Genomic DNA, 23,208 nt, shown 5'->3' with positions numbered 1-23,208 from the left:
CCATTAAAAATTTCTTACTGGCTAATGGCACATTCGTGGTGTACTCGAAAGGTAGTATCCACATCCACTAAGTTTCCAGTTTTCAAAAGTATCAACTTCCTACACTTTCACAACGTTCGCAACTTGCAGTGACACCATGTGGAGATAGTTTAAAAGTGAAGAGAGATTATTTTTCTCATAACGTTACCCGGCTGGAGCCCGGATAATGTTTAATGCAATTGATCAATGCTAGTGTACTCTGTTGCCAGTAGAGACGCAGTGACAGGAAAATGTGTCGGTCAGGAGATGTCACTGATTTCTAAACGTGGATGTCACTTGAATGTTTAATCCGCCAGGGACATTTCTGCCCTTCTAAAGCTGCCCAAATTAGTACAGCCGAGCATTGTGGACGGTGATTATGAAATATCGTATGGAATCAGGGGAATGAGCTTTTCGATCATTGTACCTCATTCTTTTTCATTCTGTACGGAAATCATGGTGCTGGTTGGGCTTTTGTAAAACTCACTAGTATTTCCTTCCGCTGATTTCATAGGATTTTTCATAATCACCGTCCACAACGCTCGGCTATCCTAATTTGGGCAGATTTAGAAGGGTAGAAATGTCCCTGGTGGATTAAACACTCAAGTGACATCCACGTCTAGAAATCATTGACATCTCCTGACCGACACATTTGCTGTCACTGCGTCCCTACTGGCAACAGAGTACTTCTCGCCTCCTTTTATGCTTGTGAGCTCTCCTCTCTTGCTTTATAGCGGCCAATTCATATCATATATTTTAAGGAAACACTAGCATTGATCAAATGGTTCAAATGGCTCTGAGCACTATGGGACTTAACATCTACGGTTATCAGTCCCCTAGAACTTAGAACTACCTAAACCTAACTAACCTAAGGACATCACACAACACCCAGTCATCACGAGGCAGAGAAAATCCCTGACCCCGCCGGGAATCGAACCCGGGAACCCGGGCGCGGGAAGCGAGAACGCTACCGCACGACCACGAGCTGCGGACAGCTTTGGTCAATTGCATTAAACATTATCCGGGCTCCAGCCGGGTAACGTTATGAGAGAAATAATCTCTCTTCACTTTTAAACTACCTCCACTGACATGGTGTCACTACAAGATCCGGACGTTGTGAAAGTGTAGGAAGTTGATACTTTTGAAAACTATGGAAACTTAGTGGATGTGGATACTACCTTTAGAGTACACGACGTATATTTCATTAGCCAGTAAGAAATGTTTAATGGTTATCTACTGGGATGTACGCAGCAGTTGATAGCAATCTCTCAAAGCACGTAAATGAGGGAAACCTATTTCTGACCGACCTAGATATTTAAAGATGTTTCTACAGAGTTACATTCTCTGATTTAGACTGAAATCGAATATACATTTGTGGACTGTTATTAATAAATCAGCGAGCCTGTATACGAAAGATTTATCAGAAATACTTGTACTTGTAGTCTTTCGGTTCTAGCGCTGTCATATCCCACAGAACCAGTCTCCAACTTCCACCAACTTCCAACGAGTATAAATTTGGTTTATTATTTTCCGTGACTCTCTAGTGTCCTATTCACACCAGCCCCTGCTGTGGGAAATGGTGTCTTACCCGGAGAGTACATCAACTGATAAAACATGTGTGTTCAAATTTCGGTTGAATCTGCTACTTGTATATTAGATATACTGGAACACCTACACCCACACACAAACAACTGCCCTCGTCAGGCGATGCACATAGATGCACAGAGAGACACAAGCAATGTGTATTTTAGCAGTTTTCTATTACAACTGTTTGAATTAAAAGAAGTAACAGAATAAAAATAAACAAACTGAAAGATATAGAAGTTGTGATAGAATGATTTCTCGTTGGCAATGGCTCATTTACATTTCTGATAAAATATAAAAATATCCTCCGAATCACTGTCGGAAGCAGATCATCTAACGTTTCTTGGTTGCACAGGCAAACAGCTCTTTGTGTCTATCACTTCCGATGCTTATAATTTTTCATAGCCTTGAGGGTGTGGTGCTAACGGCCTCGTTGCAATGCTAACACATGTTCCCGTCAGATCGCCGAATTTAAGTGCTATCGGGCTAGGCTAGCACTTGGTTGGGTGGCCATCCGGCTGCTGAGAAAGGAAATTTCATATCAACGATGCTTAACATGCATTACGTAGTCGTAATTTGATGAAAGTACATAACATGTTCAAAATGACACAAATTACGCGTCGGTTTGTAACAGTTAAGGTTCATCCACTCCAAACGTGAATCTTGTGCAGGAATATATGTGGACATTTTCCATTCCAGAAAAGTTTTTGAACCTTCATTTCTGTTCTTGGGCAGATTTTGTATTCTTTATGAAATAAACCTCACCTGCATAACTAGCTATTTGTTACAATACTGTCAACAGCATATAAGATAGATGTATGTTTTATGTACATGTGACACACAGCTGCATGAACGATAGTGAAAGCATTATGATGTTACCCACTGCTCTCCTTTACGTATATACAAATTATCGGTAAAACTATGATAAATTATGTGTAAATTAATCACCGTAATAGCGTTAACTGCTTTAAATTTAACTACAAATTATTCGGAGGTCAGGTAGACATTAGTATTTCGTAACTTTTGAGCATTGGTAGTGTTAATGAATAGCAACGTATTTTCTCATAAGTGTGTAAGATCTTAACAGACTTGATTACAATATTTATATCACTTCAAAATATTCCTCTGAGCAACGGAAATTTTCACAAAAATAAAAACTTCTGTTCGCAACGGTAGCATAAATCTTATATTCAGTGGCAATAATGCTGACCATTTGGTAGTATAGTTTTAAAGCCTATCCGACGTTGAAGTGTCATTTAATCGGCGTTTAAAATGATGCTTAAGACGAGGCAGATGGAAGCTATATGAAGTGACGAGTAAAATTAGTGACGTTACCATAAATATCAGTTTCTTAGTGAAAAAAGAAAAACTAACTGCAATGAAGCAAGCATAGGTAAGGCTGGTATCATCAATTGGTATGAAAATAGCTACTAATTTTCTCTCAAAAGAGAGCCCTATACTGTTAAGTGGCAGTAGACGACAAGAAGGGACTCACTCGCACACACGTGAATCAGTTGTGCAACCGTGTCGGAAAGGGAGGAGAAACAGAAATCAGGTTCCAGCAGAACACAGACCTATATTACAGGACCGGGTAAAGACGTTTAAAATTGAGTTTCTCATCAATGAGCTCTTACAGATGGAGAATATGCTGAGATGGGATATGGATGGGAAAAGAATTCGGCTTTGCCCTTTACAAACAACTCGCTTGGGCAATCTAAATTTGGACGACGTGACGCAGATGTGAAACTTGCAGTCTCCGGAAAAGAGCTCAATGTGATCATTACTGTGCCACCTGCCTCCGTGTAGAGACATAAGTTAAAAAGGCTACGTTTGATAGCTTTAAAACTTCGACTTGTAGTTTACGTGTAGAATATATGTCACTGCTCCCAAATGCATTGCGGATGACATACAAGAAGCCTGGAAGTCAGGGCAGGAACGTCTGAAAATTTCGAAGTTTACAGAAACAGATGTGCCCGTTACTGTGAACATCCCTATATGACAGACTACTTAATAACGCTCTGATAACATTAGGATTCATGGCTTCTTTATCCTAGTTGGTGTGGCCGTACAGTGTGTTGGAGTCGTCTATACAAGGCGATGACTCTGGTCTGTTGCACAAAATGGACCTCTTATAGTCGGTGTATACAGGGTGTTAAGAGGTATCAGTGCAGATATTGTGATCATTGGTACCTTAATATGTATTCGCTTCAGGGTGTTAGCTGTTTTTTTCTCTCAGTTTCATAATCTTCCCGCTAAAACCTGATGTCTTCTACGCGGCCCTAACGACACTACTAAGTAGCGTACGCCTGTCAATAAAGACCCCCCGTCATGCATCCATGAATCCTAGTTCCAACACCGGATCTGCTGCGCAATTGAAAATACGCTTTAATGGCTTGCTCTTGCGTCATGTACTTAGCGGCACTAACTATCTTAAAATGTATTATCCTAATGGCCATAATTATTAGTCTCCAAGTGAAGTAAATACTAATGTAGTATTCAGAATGAGATTTTCACTCTGCAGCGGAGTATGCGCTGATATGAAAATTCCTGGCACATTAAAACTGTTTGCCCGACCGAGACTCGAACTCGGGACCTTTGCCTTTCGCGGGCAAGTGCTCTACCAACTGAGCTACCGAAGCACGACTCACGCCCGGTCTCACAGCTTTACTTCTGCCAGTATCTCGTCTCCTACCTTCCAGACTTTACAGAAGCTCTCCTGCGAACCTTGCAGAACTAGCACTCCTGAAAGAAAGGATATTGCGGAGACATGGCTTAGCCACAGCCTGGGGGATGTTTCCAGAATGAGATTTTCACTCTGCAGCGGAGTAAGCGCTGATATGAAACTTCCTGGCAGATTAAAACTGTGTGCCCGACCGAGACTCGAACTCGGGACCTTTGCCTTTCGCGGGCAAGTGCTCTACCAACTGAGCTACCGAAGCACAACTCACGCCGGGTCTCACAGCTTTACTTCTGCCAGTATCTCGTCTCCTACCTTCCAAACTTTACAGTAGTATTGTTATGTACACTCTCCTCCGACACCAATAAAAATATCTACATTTACGCGCTTAACACCCTGTATACAGTGATGAACCGCTGTTTAACTCTTGGATATCTGCAGCGCTTCGTAAAATACGGGTTCCAAATGTCAAATTCCCACCCAGAATGTTTTAATTCCTTGGGTTTGTGGAAATACAATGTTCCCAAATATCAGGATCTCTCTCCAACACCCACTTCCTGTGCAGAAAGTATTTTCTTTGTTCTGTAGTCGTAACCAATTTCATGATTTGTAGAAATTCCACATTGTGGGTGATATCAACATCCACATGTACTCTGTCGAATGTTGGATTGTTCGCTTAACTCAGTGCTAATAAATTGTACGAATATATTGCTTAGTAGGCAACGTTACAGTGATATGTTCCGGTAACAACGTAGGAAATAGCTTTAGGCACCTCAAAGGATTACAGAGAAGAAAAAGAGTCCAATGCATACCTTCACAATACAACCATCTTTTAAGGCTCTGCTGCTGAGAAAGTCTTCACTAAGGTAAGCTGTCACTTACGAGCTGCAAACAGTGCTGAAGGTGTAATGGGAAACTTATCCGTATCTGCAGTAGCACTATGTTTTCATGACTTTTTTCCCTCAGTGTATATTTCCACGGTATTGGACATTAAAACTGTTGTTATCGGTACTGAATACTAAAACATGATTGGAAAATGTACAAAAATAATTGAATTAAGTGGCCTAAATGTACACATACTTTAGATATTTCCAATGGAACACAAATGTTTCAGTATATCTTAACAATTCAGAAACTAACAGTACCTAGGGATGTATAAGTTCTCGAAGGTTTACAATCAACCAGGTGTAAAAGTAGATTCGATAATTGTAACTGGAGTGCTGCAGTATTACTGAGCCACTGCTGATGTCTTGGTCATATGTGTTACGCAAAATAACTTGCTCCCTTCTTGTAGTAGTTCATCGTAGGCCGATGGAGAAACGAAGATTTACAAACGCCTGGAAACACACGTAGATTATCCCTGTTTTCAAGAAAGTTACTCTCACAGATGCACATGATTATAGTCTTACTGTAGAATTATGGAAGAAGTTTCATGCTCGTTCGATATTACGTACAAATTACCATAGTTTGCGCTATCGGCAATGTTGTGAAACTCAATTTTAAGTCAGAGGTTTGCGGTTGCTTGCTTCCAAAAATGGAAAGGTCGTTTAGGGAAGGCAAATGTCATGCCGAGATTAATTGGGAGAACCGTAATGAAATGGAATTTATGGTCAAATGAAGTACGTTCCAAACCTTTGTTCGATAGACCGCTCCTCCTCAGCCTGAGATCCTTACCAGGTACAGTTCATAAAAGAAAAAGAAAAATTCCGCATAGTTTAAACTCGCGCTTACCATCTCAACTTCTGTAGTTTCGACGGTTTCCCTCGTAATTCACACTCTATCACAGAAGTTATTCCTTTTGTTAAGATACCTTTTTACAGATAGTTTGAAGACAGCTAACAGTCTGTGTGTTTGTATCGTCCATGCTTATTTTAGTTGCTCCCAGTATGATAAAGAGGCTGCACATACATTCCACTTCATTACAATTTGAGGATAGTGACATGTTACCGGTATTCGTGGCTGTTACGAAATTCAGTTAAGTTTTTGTGAATGGTGACTAATAAACATACAGTTTCATCTGACATACTTGTGGTAAGTCCCAGATAACAACAGACTGCATTCCAATAATAGCCAATAAAGCTGTTGTTCGGGATATAGATTAATGTAAAGTGCAATAATGCAGTAACGGTTTTGTCCGCTTTCCACTAACTGTAACTATTACACAAGTTTCCTGGTTGAATTAATTCCGCCTGTACATTTCTACATAAATTTTCAGGGATATGGACAGAACTTGAATACAAACCAGTGATAAATTAATAAAAAACTAGATGTGCAGCCTTAAATGTTTCCAGATCTGTGCAAATTAATATGTGGGGTACAGAACGCACAACAGAGATTGTTCCCTATTTAATACTCGCACTTAGAATGGGATTATTATACCATCTGTTTTACTTGTAATGGCAAACGATAAAATGATCTTAATCATGAGAGGCTTTTGAGTTAGTACCTGATTATTCCAGATACAGCTATGGGTTTCTTTTTTTATTATCTCTGATGAAGAAAGAAACACAAACATATTTGGCCTAGTCCACATCGTGTTTGACACAGACGGAGCACAAGCTTCATCAGAAAAAAAATATTGAGAAGGAAAGAAAATATTCTCATAATTTTCCGGGAACTAAATATTAATCACTGAATAGGCCTTAGAATCCCACTCATCCCCAGTACTACTTAATTGCCTTAATGAGTATTTTACGCCGTGCTCGAAAAGAAGTAACTTTTAGTTTAGTTGGAAAAGATAGGAGAAATGACTTCTCATTACTGTTAGTTATCTTAGTGTTTACGACTATGTTCACATTGCAGATGCAAGCACAAGTGTGCATTGCAGGTACATGGGACACTTGATGCAGCAGCTACCGTGCTCCAGCAGCTATCAGAGTATCTGCTGTAAGATTAGGCACTCACGATGCAATTAAGAACGGTCACCAGCAGCACTTGATCGTACATTTTTTCTCATAACTTGGTATGATGCACGAATTCACGTGTCATTTTCGCTCAAAAATTGGATAATGGGAAGAGAGGTATTCTTGGTTATCGGAAAAAGTGATAAATAAATGGGGCTGCTGTGTGAGACATTAAACATCATAACTTCAGGTATTTAGATAATACCTATTTGGCTATTAAAATCATGTACGAATGCAATCATCAGCAATCTCATAGAAACGTGTTCACTCTGTGTGCAAAAGCAATTCACAAATGTCAAAGAATCTTGCAGGTAAGATTTTTTCTCATGCATTTGAAAGGCGTGTCACAACTGTGCTGTATCTTTAAAGAGAAAAACGTTTCTTCAGCATCTGACAGTGGAAACAAAGCAGTCTTTTTTATTTACTCGTTACCTACATAGTCCAATAAATTCAAAAAACTCATTCGAGGAACAAGCTAATCACGGGAGTATTTCTAGATCACAGACTCTCTTACTCCTATTGTTCCTGCATGTTAAAGCTACGTGGTACTCAGCAACTCGAGAATGATTTTTGTGGCGTTTTATGTTACAAGTATTGAAGTCAATGAAGTATTTATTTTCTCCCCTCGACCAAAGCACTTAGATGGTGGGAAATTCGTGACTGATAGGAATTTTAGCTTTCTCTTTTGTCACATCTACTTTTATTTTATGTAGAGTTCAAATATGGGCAACGGTATTGCCTTTTAGTAACTGATAAAACAATTGCATGTACTGTACACCAGAGTTAATAGTACCAGTTCCTAATTACACTGTTTAACGATAGCTGTACCAAATGTAATCCATGAGAACTCTACGTAATGTTTGCTTCAGTAGTCACATGTTGTGGGGAAACAAAATTTCCAGACACTTGAAAACAACTCTGTAACATAACGTTTGTGTTAGACACTGTCACAGAAAATTTATTGTGCCCTAACGAAAATTTTAAACTAATTTGTTCAGTAGCGTGAATTTATCGTGACAAATAAATTCTGAAACGGTGCATACAATAAATTGTACATACTGTGGTAGCTGTTGGTTAGGAGTGCTAATGTTGTTTAATGGCTGTGCTCGTGTACCGTGCAAGAACATGCTGATGGCTGTGTTTCAAGTGAAGAGTGATATCAGCTTTAAACCTCACGCAGTACACTCGCGCTCGGCCGGCAGTGTCGTCGCTGAAGACGTAGGAGACCTCATCGCGGTCGTCCCCAGCTCGCAGCGGCGACGCCTCGTGGAAATGTCCCAGTCTGCCGCCGACCGTTGCCAGCTCCAAGTAATCGTCTTCCTGTATTAGAATTGGTCGCTTGATGAAAACTCGGACGTGGAGGGAAATGTATGCAGCCTTCTAGATTGTCTCCAGACTCAAAAAACTTTGTGCAGTTTAGAAGAAACTTACAGAGAAGGCCGACAACATGGGGTTGCCAGGTCGTAGAGGAAGGGAGCAGTTTGTCATGTAAATAATGAGCTATTTCATCTTACAAATTCTATCTTGGACAAATGTTAGAGGTTTCAAACGAACTTGCTCATGTTCAGATGATTCGACGAGCGTGAAGAGACTTCTTGACAGCGAAATGTGGATTGTCGGTGCTCCGAAAACGTCAATTTTACTTACTGATGACCCCATCCAAACGATAGAGGCCGACAAAACTAGGCGCGTGCTCATGCTCATACTAATTCCACCAGGCTCCGTGGTCAACATTGCAGTTTGAACGTCCTAACACAGAAGTTATGACGATTTTATTTTATGTAGTTCAATAACTGCCAGCCAGTATAATTGTCATAGTTCTGTAATCCCTTAGAGGATACAAATCTATTGACTGCAAACATTCTTAAGCTCATCCATTTTTTTATTACATCGATCACGTCGTCTCTCTTCCAGTGTCCTATTCGTATCGTCAGTACATGTCTACTACACTTAGCACCATCGACTAAATAATATTTTTTGTATCATGATCAAACCTTGGCGATTTTGAGTATCTTCCAATAGAAACCCTTTAGCCAATGCTGTTTTTAACACAGGGTACAGCTCCGTAGGAGCACCTTTTTAGTATGTGTGGAAGTAATTTCGATACCATCTAGTTCAATCGACTATATCTAAGCTCGGATCGTCATGTGTAAACTACAGTTCCTCAACACCACTCAGTTTTGTCAGTAAGCCTCAATGTGTCATTTGAAATTTGGAAAATGTGCACTTTACCTCTATAGGGGTAAGAAGAGTTCTCAGAAATTCAAGTTTCCCGTCGCGTTGCTATACACCAGAGCCATTTCATCCGAACATTTACCCGCTGTGTGCGACAAAAAATATTGAAAATGTGACTTGTAGTGGCCAGCCGCACTCAGAAACACTATCTGACAGTTGGAGTCCAGAAATTGTGACCCGCACGTCTTGCGAGAAAAATACAACCAATCTGCACGCTACCTCATGGGGACACTTGTAAAATATGTGTCAACATCCACAGTACGAAATTACGCCTGTACAAACGATGTGACAGGAGTAGTCCAATATGTACAGTACAGTGGGCGGGACGAGGAGGCGGGCAAGGGAACTCTCGAATGGAATTTTAAGGATCTATTCATCGACGAATTCAACATTAGTTTCACGCCTGATAACTTGGTAAAAGGGATAAGATGCAGCCATATAGCAATGCATTGCTCAAACATGGACGCACATTGGTTCAGAAAGCAGATAGGTTACTTACGTTGTGGGCCAGTATAATGTGGGAATTTCAGATGTCTCCCATCACTGACCAGGACAGCCTGAGAGCCAAGCAGCGGTATCAAGGCACACATTATTCCACGTATCAATCCAATCGAAACCACAACGATATTTGTCGTCAAGTACCCGGGTGAGCAGGATGGAGGCCAGTCGACTCTTTCAGAGTGACGTCGCAGAAATGCTCCACGCACACGAAATTAGCTCAGATCTGTCGTCGAAGAGTTGCAAAGGCTTCAACAATAGCATTCCCACGACGCTGCGGGCAGCACGCCAAAGAAGAGTCAGTTTACAATGCCTGGAGTGTGTCAGTGCAGGCAACTAATCAACTCCACCCAACAACAGGCTTGGAAAGCAAAGGCTAGCTGCTCTTGTCGGTGGAGAGCACGACAGGGATGATGGCTGGGGTTGAGCAAATCGCCATTGAGTATTACCTAATGTTAGATTTTGATTTCGCAGTAGTTTGTTGGTTTAATTTAACAATACAGTTATTTTGTTACTTTCATTAGGCATATTATTTCATTATGTACTCCCTTTGGAACTATGCATTAGACGCCTGCAGATACGCTGGTGGTGCAAAAATGAATTAGGCCTACTGTCCATCAACAAATTCGTTCTTATAATGTAAGTTGTACGACACAACCACATGAACATCCTACAATGTCGTAACCAGATTATTTGTAGAGGCCCATCTTGATCACATAATGTGTACAATTCACAATTAACGGTCTCTGAAATTTGTTATCTTCACATCTGTTACAAATAGAAAAACAGTGGTATAACCAACTAAGTTCAGTTATCTGAAGCGAAATCTACAACGTGCCTAGTCATACATAAGAAAAATATATATTATTAACATGATTAACGACCCTGCGTAGCTGCCATACTCACCATAAGAGTATTCTGATGAAGTTATCGACATCAAAATCTATACACGGTGTTCCATTTATCGTGACCGGGCCAAATATCTCATGAAATAAGCATCAAACGAAAAAACTACAAAGGACGAAACATTTCTAGCTTCAAGGGGGAAACCAGAAGGCGCTATGGTTGGCCCGCTAGATGGCGCTGCCATCGGTCAAACGGATATCAACTGCGTTTTTTTTTTTTAAATAGGCATCCCCATTTTATTACATATTCGTGTAGTACGTAAAGAAATACGAATGTTTTAGTTGGACCACTTTTTTCACTTTGTGACAGACGGTGCTGTAATAGTCACAAACATATGGCTCACAATTTTAGACAAACAGTTGGTAACAGGTAGGTTTTTAAAATTAAAATACAGAACGTAGGTAAGTTTGAATATTTTATTTCGGTTGTTCCAATGTGATACATGTACCTTTGTGAACTTATCATTTCTGAGAACTCATGATGTTACAGCGTGATTACCTGTAAATACCGCATCAATACAATAAATGCTCAAAATGATGTCCGTCCACCTCAATGCATATGGCAATACGTGTAACGACATTCCTCTCAACAGCGAGTAGTTCGCCTTGCGTAGTGTTCGCACATGCATTGACAATGCGATTACGCATGTTGTCAGGCGTTCTTGGTGGATCACGATAGCAAATGTCCTTCAACTTTCCCCACAGAAAGGATTCCGGGGACGTCAGATCCGGTGAACGTGCGGGCCATGGTATGGTGCTTCGACGACCAATCCACCTGTCATGAAATATCCTTTTCTATAGCGCTTCAACCGCACGGGAGCTATGTGCCGTACATCCATCATATCGGAAGTACATCGCCATTCTGTCACGCAGTAAAACATATGTAGTAACATCGGTAGAACATTGCGTAGGAAATCAGCATACATTGCACCATTTGGATTGCCATCGATAAATGGAGGCCAATTATCCTTCCTCCCATAACGACATTAACCCGCCTAGGTCGCTGATGTTCCACTTGTCGCAGACATCGTGGATTTTCCTTTTCCTAATAGTGCATGATATGCCGGTTTACGTTACCGCTGTTGGTGAATGACGCTTCGTCGCTAAATAGAACGCGTGCAAAAAATCTTTCATCGTTCCGTAATTTCTCTTGCGCCCAGAACTGTACACGACGTTCAGTGTCGCCGCCATGCAATTCCTGGTGCATAGAAATATGGTACGGGTGCAATCGATGTTGATGTAGCATTCTCAACACCGACGTTTTTGAGATTCCCGATTCTCGCGCAATTTGTCTGCTACTGATATGTGGATTAGCCGCGACAGCAGCTAAAACACCTACTTGGGCATCATCATTTGTTGGAGGTCGTGGTCGACGTTTCACGTGGGGCTGAACACTTCCTGTTTCCTTAAATAACGTAACTATCCGGCGAACGGTCCGGACACTTGGATGATGTCGGCCAGGATACAGAGCATCAAACATAGCCATACAGCAACACGATATCGACCTTTTCCGCAATTGGTAAACGGTCCATTTTAACACGGGTAATGTATCACGAAGCAAATACCGTCCGCACTGGCGGAATGTTACGTGATACCACGTACTTATCCGTTTGTGACTATTACAGCGTCATCTATCACAAAGCGAAAAAAGTGGTCCAACTAAAACATTCATATTTCTTTACGTACTACACTAATATGTAATAAAAATGTGGGTTCGTACTTTTAAAAAAACGCAGTTGATATCCTGTTTGACCTATGGCAGCGCCATCTAACGGGCCAACCATAGCCCCATCTGGTTTCCCCCTTCAAGCTAGACGAGTTTCGTTCTTTGTAGGTTTTCCGTTTGATGCTTATTTCGTGTGATATTTGGCCCGCTCACTATCAATGGACCACCCTGTATATCTAGGTACACAGTAAATGTTACTGGTGTCTTGATTATGTGCAGTATTAAAAATAACTGAGACCAATAGAGGATATCGATGCTAAGCCACATGTGTAATCAGTGCCGTAAATTCGGTAGTAAAAACAAACTATGCGTTGTCGATTAAAATTACTTCTGTTGGCAAAATAAGTATCTGACAAGAAAGCATCAACTCTCATAAAATTTGTGGAAATAAAGTCCGTACTTAAAATCCACATGAAAGGTGTAAAAAGTAATAAAAGAACGCTTCTATACTGGCAAAGTAGATAGGACACTGTTCCGTAAAACTCAGAGGAAAAAGTTTAAAGAAACAAAACATCCCTAAATCGAAAACTTTCAGCACGACACAACTATTAAGCATAACCGTAAATGTAAGATAATTACCAAACCAGTGAAAATCGATTCAAATATCGATAGTCAATTACACATTCGTAGTGGAATCTCGGTGGCGCCGCCTCGTGGCTTCTGTTTTTGTGTCCCTGCAGCGGCGCTTTCGGATTAAGGTCCAGTCTCGTCGCCGCAGGTGGCCGGCGCACACGACGGCTGAGTTACTGAGGCGCTCTAGGTTGATCAAACTAGACTGTGAATACTCGTACATAATTCAAGTTAAACTTATTCTGTCCATTCAGCAGTAATCCCGTTGGCCATTTTCTTTGTTCGTGAATTTAAATTTATTTCAGTAGGTCTTTATTTCCAAGCTTTTTATGACAGTTGATGTTTTATTGTCAAATGCTTATTTAGCCACATGAATTAATTTCAATTAATGACTATGCATCCTGCATTTTAATTACTGAATTTATGATACTGGTTACCTGTGTACTCTTTCATCAGTGTCCTCTGCTGGCCTCATTTATTTGTATAAATATTGGATGTATTCAGGCTATCAACACCACATACTATGTACCTATTTACACAGATTTTGATGTTCATACCTACTTTAGAATATCTTTATGGTATGCGTGGCAGGTATCGATGGCTCTTAATCATGTAAATAATTTTTATTTTTCTTACCTAACACTTGGCTTGCTGTAGATTTCGCTTCGGTTAATTGAACTTACTTGGTTACACCACTGTTTCTCTATTTGTAACAGATCTGAAGATGGCAGTGCCCGGAACCTTTAATTTTGAATTGAATAACTTATGTGATCAAAAAGGACCTGCACGAATAAAGTGCAGTAACATGATCGCTGACTCATCTACAGGCTTTATGCCTTCAATTTTTAATCGGGTTGAATCGCTGGATATAAACAGAAGCTGCTCGAAGGCAGTTACGAAATTATGAAATGCTCTTATGACTGTGCCGTACAAAAAATAATAATAAAACAGCAGTTATCTTGCAGACTCTAATATCCGTCAATGTGCAGACTTGTCATCTATTGCTGCTTTTGATACCAGGTTAACTATTTCCGGATGATTTACAGTACACCGACAGCCTCCATCTTTTATTATTCAATACTTTCTAGAGACTTCGTTTCAAGCTCATTTCTTCTAGAACCTCACTACTGCGTACTTCGTCTGTCCACACAAATTTTGACATCCATCATCTTATAAATGCTTCCAGATCCTTGCTTTTCGAGTTTCCTACTGTTCATGTTTATCTTTAGTGGAACTGTGGTGTTGGAATTAGCCATTATGATTTTGTTACTAAATATCAAGTGTTTTCTAGTTCAGTGATGAACCACGGATCTGGGCGTCAGTAGGTTGGCTTGCGTGCCTCAGCGATACAGATAGCCGTACCATAGATGCAACCACAGCTGAGGGGTATATTTTAAGACGACAGAGGAACTTGCTGTTCCTGAAGAGGGTAGGCGCTTTTTCAGAATTTGCAGGGGCAACAGACTGTGTGATTGACTGATCTAGCCCTGCAACATCAACCAAAACGGCCTTGCTGTACTGGTACTGCGAAAGACTGAAAGCAAAGGGAAACCACAGACATAATTTTTTCCGAGGGCGTACAGCTCTGCTGTTTATCTAAATGATGATGTCTTCCCCTTGGGTTAAATATTCCGGAGTTGAAATAGTTCCCCATTCGGATCTCCTCTCGGGGACTAATCAGGCGGATATCATCATCAGGACGAAAGACTGAAAGCAAAGGGAAACTACAGCCATAATTTTTTCCGAGGGCGTACAGCTCAGCTGTTTATCTAAATGACGATGTCTTCCGCTCGGGGACTAATCAGGCGGATATCGTCATCAGGAAAACCAAAAATTGCATCCTTCGGATCGTAGAGTGGAATGATATGTCACTTAATCGGGCAAGTAGGCTAGAAAATATGAAAAGGAAAATGGATACTTTGAAGTTAGATACAATGGGAATTAGTGAGGTTCTGTAGCAGGAGGAACAGCACTTCTGCTCAGGTGAATACAGAGATTTAACATAGGGGTAATGCAGGAGTGGGTTTAATAATGAAAATGAAAATAGGAATGCGGGTAAGCTACTATGAACAGCTTAGTGAACTCATTATCGTAGCCAAGGCAGACACGACGCCCACACCTACCACAGTACTGAAACTTTGTATGAAAAGTAGCTCCGCCGGTGATGAAGAGACTGAAGAAATGTAAGATGAGATAAAAGAGATTATTCAGATAATTAAAGGAGACGAAAATTTAATTGTGGTGTGGGAATGTAATTCGATAGTTGGAAAAGGAAGAGAAGTAAAAGAAGTAGCTGAATATTCACTCAGTGAAAGAAATGAAAGAGGAAGCTTCCTTTTAGAATTTTGCACAGACTATAATAAAATAATCGCTGGCACTCGGTTTAAGAATCATGAATGTAGGTTGTATGTGCGGAAGGGACCTGCAGACACCACAGAGTTTCAAGTTGGCAAGGCACAGGTTTAGGGACCAGATTTTAAATTGCAAGACATTTTCAGGGGCAAGCGGTGGATTCTGACCAAATTTTATTGATTATTAAAAGCAGATTAAAAATTAAGAATTGGGAAAAATGTAGGAGGTTAAGGAGATGGGGCCGGAATAAGTTGAAAGAACGAGAGGTTGCTGAGAGTTTCAGAGAGAACATAAGGCTACGGTTGACTAGAACAGTGGAAAGGAACACAGCAGAAGACGAATGGATAGCTTTGGGAGATGAATTATTTAAGGCAGCAGAGGATAAAATAGGTGAAAAAAATAAAGGATTAGTAGAAAACTTTAGATAACATAGCCCACATTGGATTTAACTGACTAAAAGAGAGTATATAAAAAATGGTGTAAAAGAAGCAGGCGAAAGAGTATACAAACATTTAAAATCTCATATTGACAGGAAGTGTAAAATGGCTAATGTCCGAACTACTGATAACCTTGGGAGAGCCAGCATTGAAAAAAACTCTTCCATCTGCCGTGCTTGAAGTACGAAACAAGCGAAATATCCTCACACTACAAGAATAACTTAATAATTACAATTCCAAAGAAAGCAGTTGCTGACAGGTGTGAAAACTACCGAACCCTCAGTTTGATAAGTCATGGTTGCAAATTACGAATAGGAATTCTTTACAGAGTAATGAAAAAAAAAAAAAACTGGTAGAATCTGACGTCAGGGAACATCAGTTTGGATTACGGAGAAATATGGGAACAAGCGAGGCAATACTCACCCTAAGACTTATCGTGGATGATAGGTTACGGAACGGAAAACCTCCGTTTATAATATTTGTAGACTTAGAGAAAGCGTTTGGCAGTAGTGAGTGGAATACACTCTTTGGAATTCTAAAGGCAGTAGAGGTAGAATACAGGGAGCGAAGGGCTGTTTACCATTTGTACAGGAAACAGACACTAGTTACAAGAGTCAAGGGTATGAAAAGGAAGCAGTGGTTGAGAAAGGAGTGAGACAAAGTTGTAGCCCACCGGCAATGTTCCGCCGTTGTGGTACGACCTAGCCCAAACTAATTGCTAAATCTGCCATAGGTCAAGAAAGACAAATACATGACCGTCATACACTGAAGTGACAAAAGTGATGGAATAGCAATATGCACATGTACAGATGGCGGTAGTATCGTCTACACAATGTATAAAATAGCTGTGCGTTGACGTAATATCATTTGTACACTGGTCATTCATATGAAAAAATTTCCGACTTGAGTATGGCCGCATGACGGAAAACAACAGACTTTAGATGCGAAATGGTAGTTGGAGCTAGACATATGGAACATTCCAGCTCGGAAATCATTTGGGAATTTAATATTCTGAGACTCATATTGTCAGAAGTGTGCCGAGAATACGAAACTTTAGACAGTGACGGAGAAGAGTTGCGTTTGTGTGGAGCTATCAGTGCTAAAAGATAAGTAACACTACCTGAAATAAACTCAGAAATCGATGTGGAACGTATGACGGACGTATCCTTCCGGACAGTGTGGCGATATCTGGCATTAATGGGCTGTGGCAGCAGACGACGGATGTGAGTGCTTTTGCTTACAGAACCACGTCGTCTGCTGCTCCTGTTCAAAAATTTGTGTGAAATCTTATGGGACTTAACTGCTAAGGTTATCAGTCCCTAAGCTTACACACTACTTAACCTAAATTATCCTAAGGACAAACACACACACCCATGCCCGAGGGAGGACTCGAACCTCCGCCGGGACCAGCCGCACAGTTCATAACTGCAGCGCCATAGACCGCTCGGCTATTACCGCGAGACTGCAGGTCCTGTCCTGGGCTCGTAACCACGTCAGTTGGACCCTAGACAACTGGAAAACCATGGTTTGGTCAGATGAGTCCCTATTTCAGTTGTAAAGGGCTGATGATAGCGTACGTAGACGCAGACCCCACGAAGCCACGAGTGCAGTGTACGTATGGCGCTGACCCCAGGAAGCCACGGCCCAAACTGTCAACAGGACACTGTACAACCTGATGGTGGCTCCACCTACATCTACATGGATACTCTGCAAGTCATATTTAAGTGGCTGGCAGAAGGTTCACCTACGCCGGCCGGGGTGGCCAAGCGGTTCTAGGCACTAGAGTCAGGTTCGAATCCTGCCTCGGGCTTGGATGTGTGTGAGGTCCTTAGGTTAATTAGGTTTATGTAGTTCTAAGTTCTAGGGGACTGATGACCTTAGAAGTTAAATCCCATAGTGGTTCAAAAATGGTTCAAATGGCTCTGAGCACTATGGGACTTAACTTCAAAGGTCATCAGTCCCCTAGAACTACTTAAACCTAACCAACCTAAGTACATCACACACAACCATTCCCGAGACAGGATTCGAACCTGCGACCGTAGCGGTCGCGCGGCTCCAGACTGAAACGCCTAGAACCGCTCGGCCACTCCGGCCGGCTAAATCCATAGTGCTCAGAGCAATTTGAACCATTTTTGAACCACCTTCACAATTCTCTATTATTCCAATCTCGAACAGAGTGCAGAAACAAGGAACACCTATGTCTTTCCGTACGAGCTCTGATTTCCCTTATTTTATCGTGGTGATCATTTCTCCCTATGTACGTGGGTGTCAATAAAATATTTTCGCATCCGGAGGAGAAAGTTGGTGATTGCAATTTCGTGAGAAGATTCCGTCTCAACGAAAAACGCATTTCTTTTAATGACGACCAGCCCAAATCCTCTATCATTTCATTGATACTCTCTCCCATATTTGGCGATAATACAATACGTGCTGCCCTTCTATGAACTATTTGAATGTACTTCGTCAGTTCTATCTCGTAAGGATCCCACACCGCGCAGCAGTATTCTAAAACAGGACGGAAAAGCGTATTGTAGGCAGTCACCTTAGTAGATCTGTTACATTTTCTAAGTGTCCTGCCAATAAAACGTAGTCTTTGCTTAACTTTCCCCAAACATTTTCTATGTGTACCCGCCAATTTGTCTGCTGTGTTTACATGGAATGGATTGGGCCCACTGGTCTAACTGACTCGATCACTGACTGGATGTGAGTGATTATGTTCGGCCATTGGCAGTGAAACAAGGATGGAACTTTTATGGCTGACAATGCGTGATGTCACCGTGCCACAACTGTTCGAGGCTTGTTTGGAGAACGTCATAGACAATTCGATAGACTAATTTCGCCGTGCACATCTCCCAACATGAAATCCACCGAACATTCATGAGATTTAATCGAGTGGTCAATTTGTGCACAAACACCTGCATTGGCAACATTTTTGCTATTATGTACGGTTACAGGGGCAGCACGCCTCAATATTTGTGTGGGGAGCTTTTAAAAACCTGCAGACTGCATGACACGTCGAACTACTGGACTACGCCGAGTATAAGGATGTCCGACACGATATTAAGCCGTATCCCACGACTTCTATCAACTCACTATTTATTTGTGGCGGTAATCTGCCACGCGCCTTGATCTATTGAGGAGAATATTTGTTCTCTTCATTGCTCTCCGGTTTCAAAATGCATATAAGTATCTGTAGGACACCGTTGAAAACAATTTGCAATTTTTATATTCTATGATATGCATTCTTTAATACTGAAATTCTGGTGTCAATAAGGTTATCGATATCTGCTAAGAATATACTCACTTGCAACCCAGCTACTTGTTCACTATAAAATTGATTATTCGTGGCGTAGTGTTAACTGAAAAGTGTTACTCATCATCATCATCATCAAAAGAGAACAAGGCGGCAGGAGAGAGGGGCCACTGACCGCGGCCTGCGTGGGCGTCCTCACGACAGCGGCGTCGGTGCCAGCGCCGGCGGCTGCCTCGGGGGGCGGGGCAGCCGTCGTCGCAGCCCCAGCGGCGGCCGCCTTGCCATTGGTCGTCACGGCGTCCGCAGACATCCCGACGGCCGCCAGCAGCGGGTCTGACGACTTGCGCCACATGTAGTTCACGATCGTGAACTCCAGCAGCGCGCAGAACACGAACGCTGAAAACATTCACAGGCACCCTGTAGCGTGTTTGCCATTATGACTTCTAGCTGCGGATTTATGTTTTATTCTCGAGATTTGTATCAGAGAGATCGTATTACATTCATTAAGGCGTGATTTTGTTGGATATGTAACAAAACGAAACACCTGAAGTTCGTAGACGCGATCCCATCAGTGGCCGTCATCTATCAACTGGCTTTCGTATAATACTGTAAAAGCGATGTTGTGTGTGCAAACATAGCTACCAGTTGAATGAAGAAACGTCCATTATTCTGGTCCCAGCCAACATAAACATTGCAGTACTTATACTGTGTTTGCTTACGAGAGATGTGTTGCTCAGGATGGTTCGGACAAGAAGATGGCTCTAAGCACTCTGGGACTTAACATATGAGGTAATCAGTCCCCTAGACTTACAGCTGCTTAAACCTGACTAACCTAAGGACTGCACACACATCCATGCCCGAGGCAGGATTCGAACCGGCGACCGTAACAGCAGCGCGGTTCCTGACTGAAGCGCTCAGACAAGAAGAACTTATAGTAGACGCTCCGTATAGACGATCTAATGGAGCAGTGCATCAAACTGGTGGACGTCGCAGCGAATATTGCTAAGAGCCAAACTGATGTCTCTAAATCGGGAACAAGTTTATAGCGGAAGGAACAGTCAAGAATCATCAAAGAAGTGACCGCGGAAGAAAAGCAACTTTAGTGCAAGGCCGATATCTGCCTAAAACTTCAAGCAGAGATACTCAGCATACTGCCAAACGTTTACGGTAGCATTTCTAAACAGCTGCAGGAATGCAGGTGTCATCACATGAGCAAGGGTTAGTGTCAGGAGACCTCTCAAGGCTCCTGCTCCAAATCGGATTCAGAGAGGGATTCGAGTCGCAGGCGCTCGAAATCACTTTTTGTGGAATAGATCAATCTTTTCTGCTGACGCCCGTATCAGACTTCACCCTGCCAATAGTAATATTCGCACGAGAAGGCAACAAAGACAACGTTTACGCCCTACTCTGCATCGCTGACTGCCTCCCTTATCTAGACGGTTCATTCATGTTTTGGGGTGGAATCATGAACGAACGCAGGACCCCCACTGTGCTCCCACGTGGGAGGACGACTGGTGTGCACTATAGGGACAACATCCTTTCTCCAGATGGTGAACGTGTGTATCCGCATTCACGCTGCCGGGCGACAACCCACGCTTACACCATCATAGTATTGTTCAAAATGGTTCAAATGGCTCTGAGCACTATGGGACTTAACATCTTAGGTCATCAGTCCCCTTGAACTTGGAACTACTTAAACCTAACTAACCTAAGGACATCACACACATCCATGCCCGAGGCAGGATTCGAACCTGCGACCGTAGCAGTCCCGCAGTTCCGGACTGCAGCGCCTAGAACCGCACGGCCACCACGGGCGGCCATAGTCTTGTGAACGCCTTCATAGTCGTACATAGAATCATTGAGATTTAATGCATTCATTATTCTCTAAATTTCATCTGCACTGAGGACGCATGGGCATTGTTAATACGAACGGTTTGCAGTTGTCCCGTCCCACCAGTGACCCCACAGGGAGCCATAGAGACAGCTGTGACGAAATGGGAGCATATCCCACATTCTCATCTGATCAGTTTGCTAGGGAGTATGCCTAATCGCATCCCAAAATCTTTCCAGTTCCGAGAAGGGACAGTTGGTTTATAAACAATGTATTTTTTCAAGATGACAGTGAAAAGAAAATGCTGTGTCTCCAGTGGATTCTTTCGCAAGGGTTTCTTTCCTGTCTGTGTTTATCAAGTGACAATATGTTTATCTTCTTAGTTCTGTTTCAAATGGTTCAAACGGCTCTGAGCACTATGGGACTTATCATCTATGGTCATCAGTCCCCTAGAACTTAGAACTACTTAAACCTAACTAACCTAAGGACATCACACAACACCCAGCCATCACGAGGCAGAGAAAATCCCTGACCCCGCCGGGAATCGAACCCGGGAACCCGGGCGTGGGAAGCGAGAACGCTACCGCACGACCACGAGATGCGGGCTAGTTCTGTTTCATTGAGACTGTACCTGACATAAGAAAAATGTTTTTTCCTGTTATGTTCCGTATTGACAATAAAACAACAGGCAATTTTCACTTTCCCTACGATAGATCCCACTTCTGGAAAATTTATACTTGACCTTTATACTTAACAGAATTTCTCTTTCCTCTTACGAATACTAGACCAGTACTGTACGTTGGATAATATTTGAGTAGCTTCGAATTTAGGCTATGGCTTCAGGCGTGCCTAGATATGACATTCACGTATGGTAATACGTACAATAACATTTTCAGGTAATTTTCCCATTTTGTATGATGACCACTATTTATGATTATAAATAATGTATATTTCGCGAAATACGCAAAAAATTACAGCTAATGTTAGTCAGTGTTTAGGATACGGACACTACCTCCACATCGCTGCTCCACTATTTCCGAAATTGGTGTCCGTAACCTGCGGCTAAGAGACAAGAAGGCTGTCGCCTTATTCCTCTACCAGAGGCTGTAAAGGAGCTGACCTGACGTGGTGAAAGTTTCACTCTGGCACTGAAATGAGCTACGCTGCCGCGTGACAGATGTTCCGGGACTGTAACATCGTCGACAGAACATAGCACTGGAGGCAGACCGTCACAGTGGTGACCAGGATTACGCTGTTTCGGGGCCTGGTGCCGCAATGTTTCTGTTGTTTAAGTGGTCAAAACTGATGTCCTCTCATCAAAGAGCCAGGTCGAGCGGCCACAAATACCGCTATGCAGTATCTGTCATAGCCCGCAGCCAGCAGTGAGAAGTACTCCCCGTCAGTCATCGACCTGTTCTGGGTCATGCAGCCTAAACTACTACTTAAAGTAGCGACCGCGACGCAACAGCCCAGAAATGGCGTACGCATCTGGGATGCTGACTTCAGAGAGACAACTTCGGCAGTCTGTGTACGATTTCTGATACATAAACATGATCCTATTCCCTACCTCCTCCTGACTGCACAAAGACCGACCATCCGGTTTTGCATACTTGACGGCATGTTAATGATCCTGCAACGTCATCGTGATCTGCTACAAGGTCAATAAATGCTTGTACGAACCTTGTCCGGTGAACATATATAAAAAATATACTAAGCTGCTTGCGTAGAATAAGATCATAAAGTTTTTGAGTGTACCATATTTGAAATGCAACAACAAAAAATTTTGTGTGCTAGCGGATGAGATTTTATAGCAAGAAATTTATTTAAATTTGTGTGTAATTCTCTATTTTTTCTCCATATCTGAAGTTTGACACAGAAAAGTGTGCAAGAATGTTGCTCTTCAATTGACCGAAAATGTGATGGCTACGAATTTCTTCACACTTCCATTACAATTTGTAGTGAATATGGCTTGTGCTCTATCGATTCGTAGATAAGATACTTTTGTGGGCAAGTACATTGAATGGATACATATTGTTTTCTTTCTTTAGTAATTCAGACTTAATAAATCGATTTTCTCCTAGTCTACTCGATTACCGTCGCACTAGTTTTTGATAATCATTCTTTTCGTAAGGTTGACACTAAGAAAAATTTACTTTTCTTCAAAATGCACTCTGGCCGTATAAATTACGAGAAACGAAACCAGTTTCGGTTTGCTTGGT

The 23,208-nt window shown here is 41.9% G+C and overlaps 1 protein-coding gene and 1 non-coding gene across 2 annotated transcripts in view; both read right to left on the bottom strand.

Annotated features, from left to right (window-relative positions):
- The window catches only part of LOC126251866 (glycine receptor subunit alpha-3-like), a 718,212-nt gene that overhangs the window by 1,534 nt on the left and 693,470 nt on the right, over positions 1-23,208 (bottom strand). The window contains exon 10 of the mRNA XM_049952553.1: positions 19,334-19,554. Coding sequence (XP_049808510.1) covers positions 19,334-19,554 — 221 coding nt within the window. The remainder of the gene's footprint in view (positions 1-19,333; positions 19,555-23,208) is intronic.
- Trnas-cga (transfer RNA serine (anticodon CGA)) lies at positions 4,168-4,242 on the bottom strand. Its single transcript has one exon. It is a non-coding gene; the product is annotated as a tRNA-Ser (tRNA).

Source organism: Schistocerca nitens, chromosome 4 (genome assembly GCF_023898315.1).
Source record: "Schistocerca nitens isolate TAMUIC-IGC-003100 chromosome 4, iqSchNite1.1, whole genome shotgun sequence".
Classification (NCBI taxonomy): domain Eukaryota; kingdom Metazoa; phylum Arthropoda; class Insecta; order Orthoptera; family Acrididae; genus Schistocerca; species Schistocerca nitens.
Note: the sequence above shows the minus strand (reverse complement) of the source record. Positions and strands in the feature narration are given on the sequence as shown.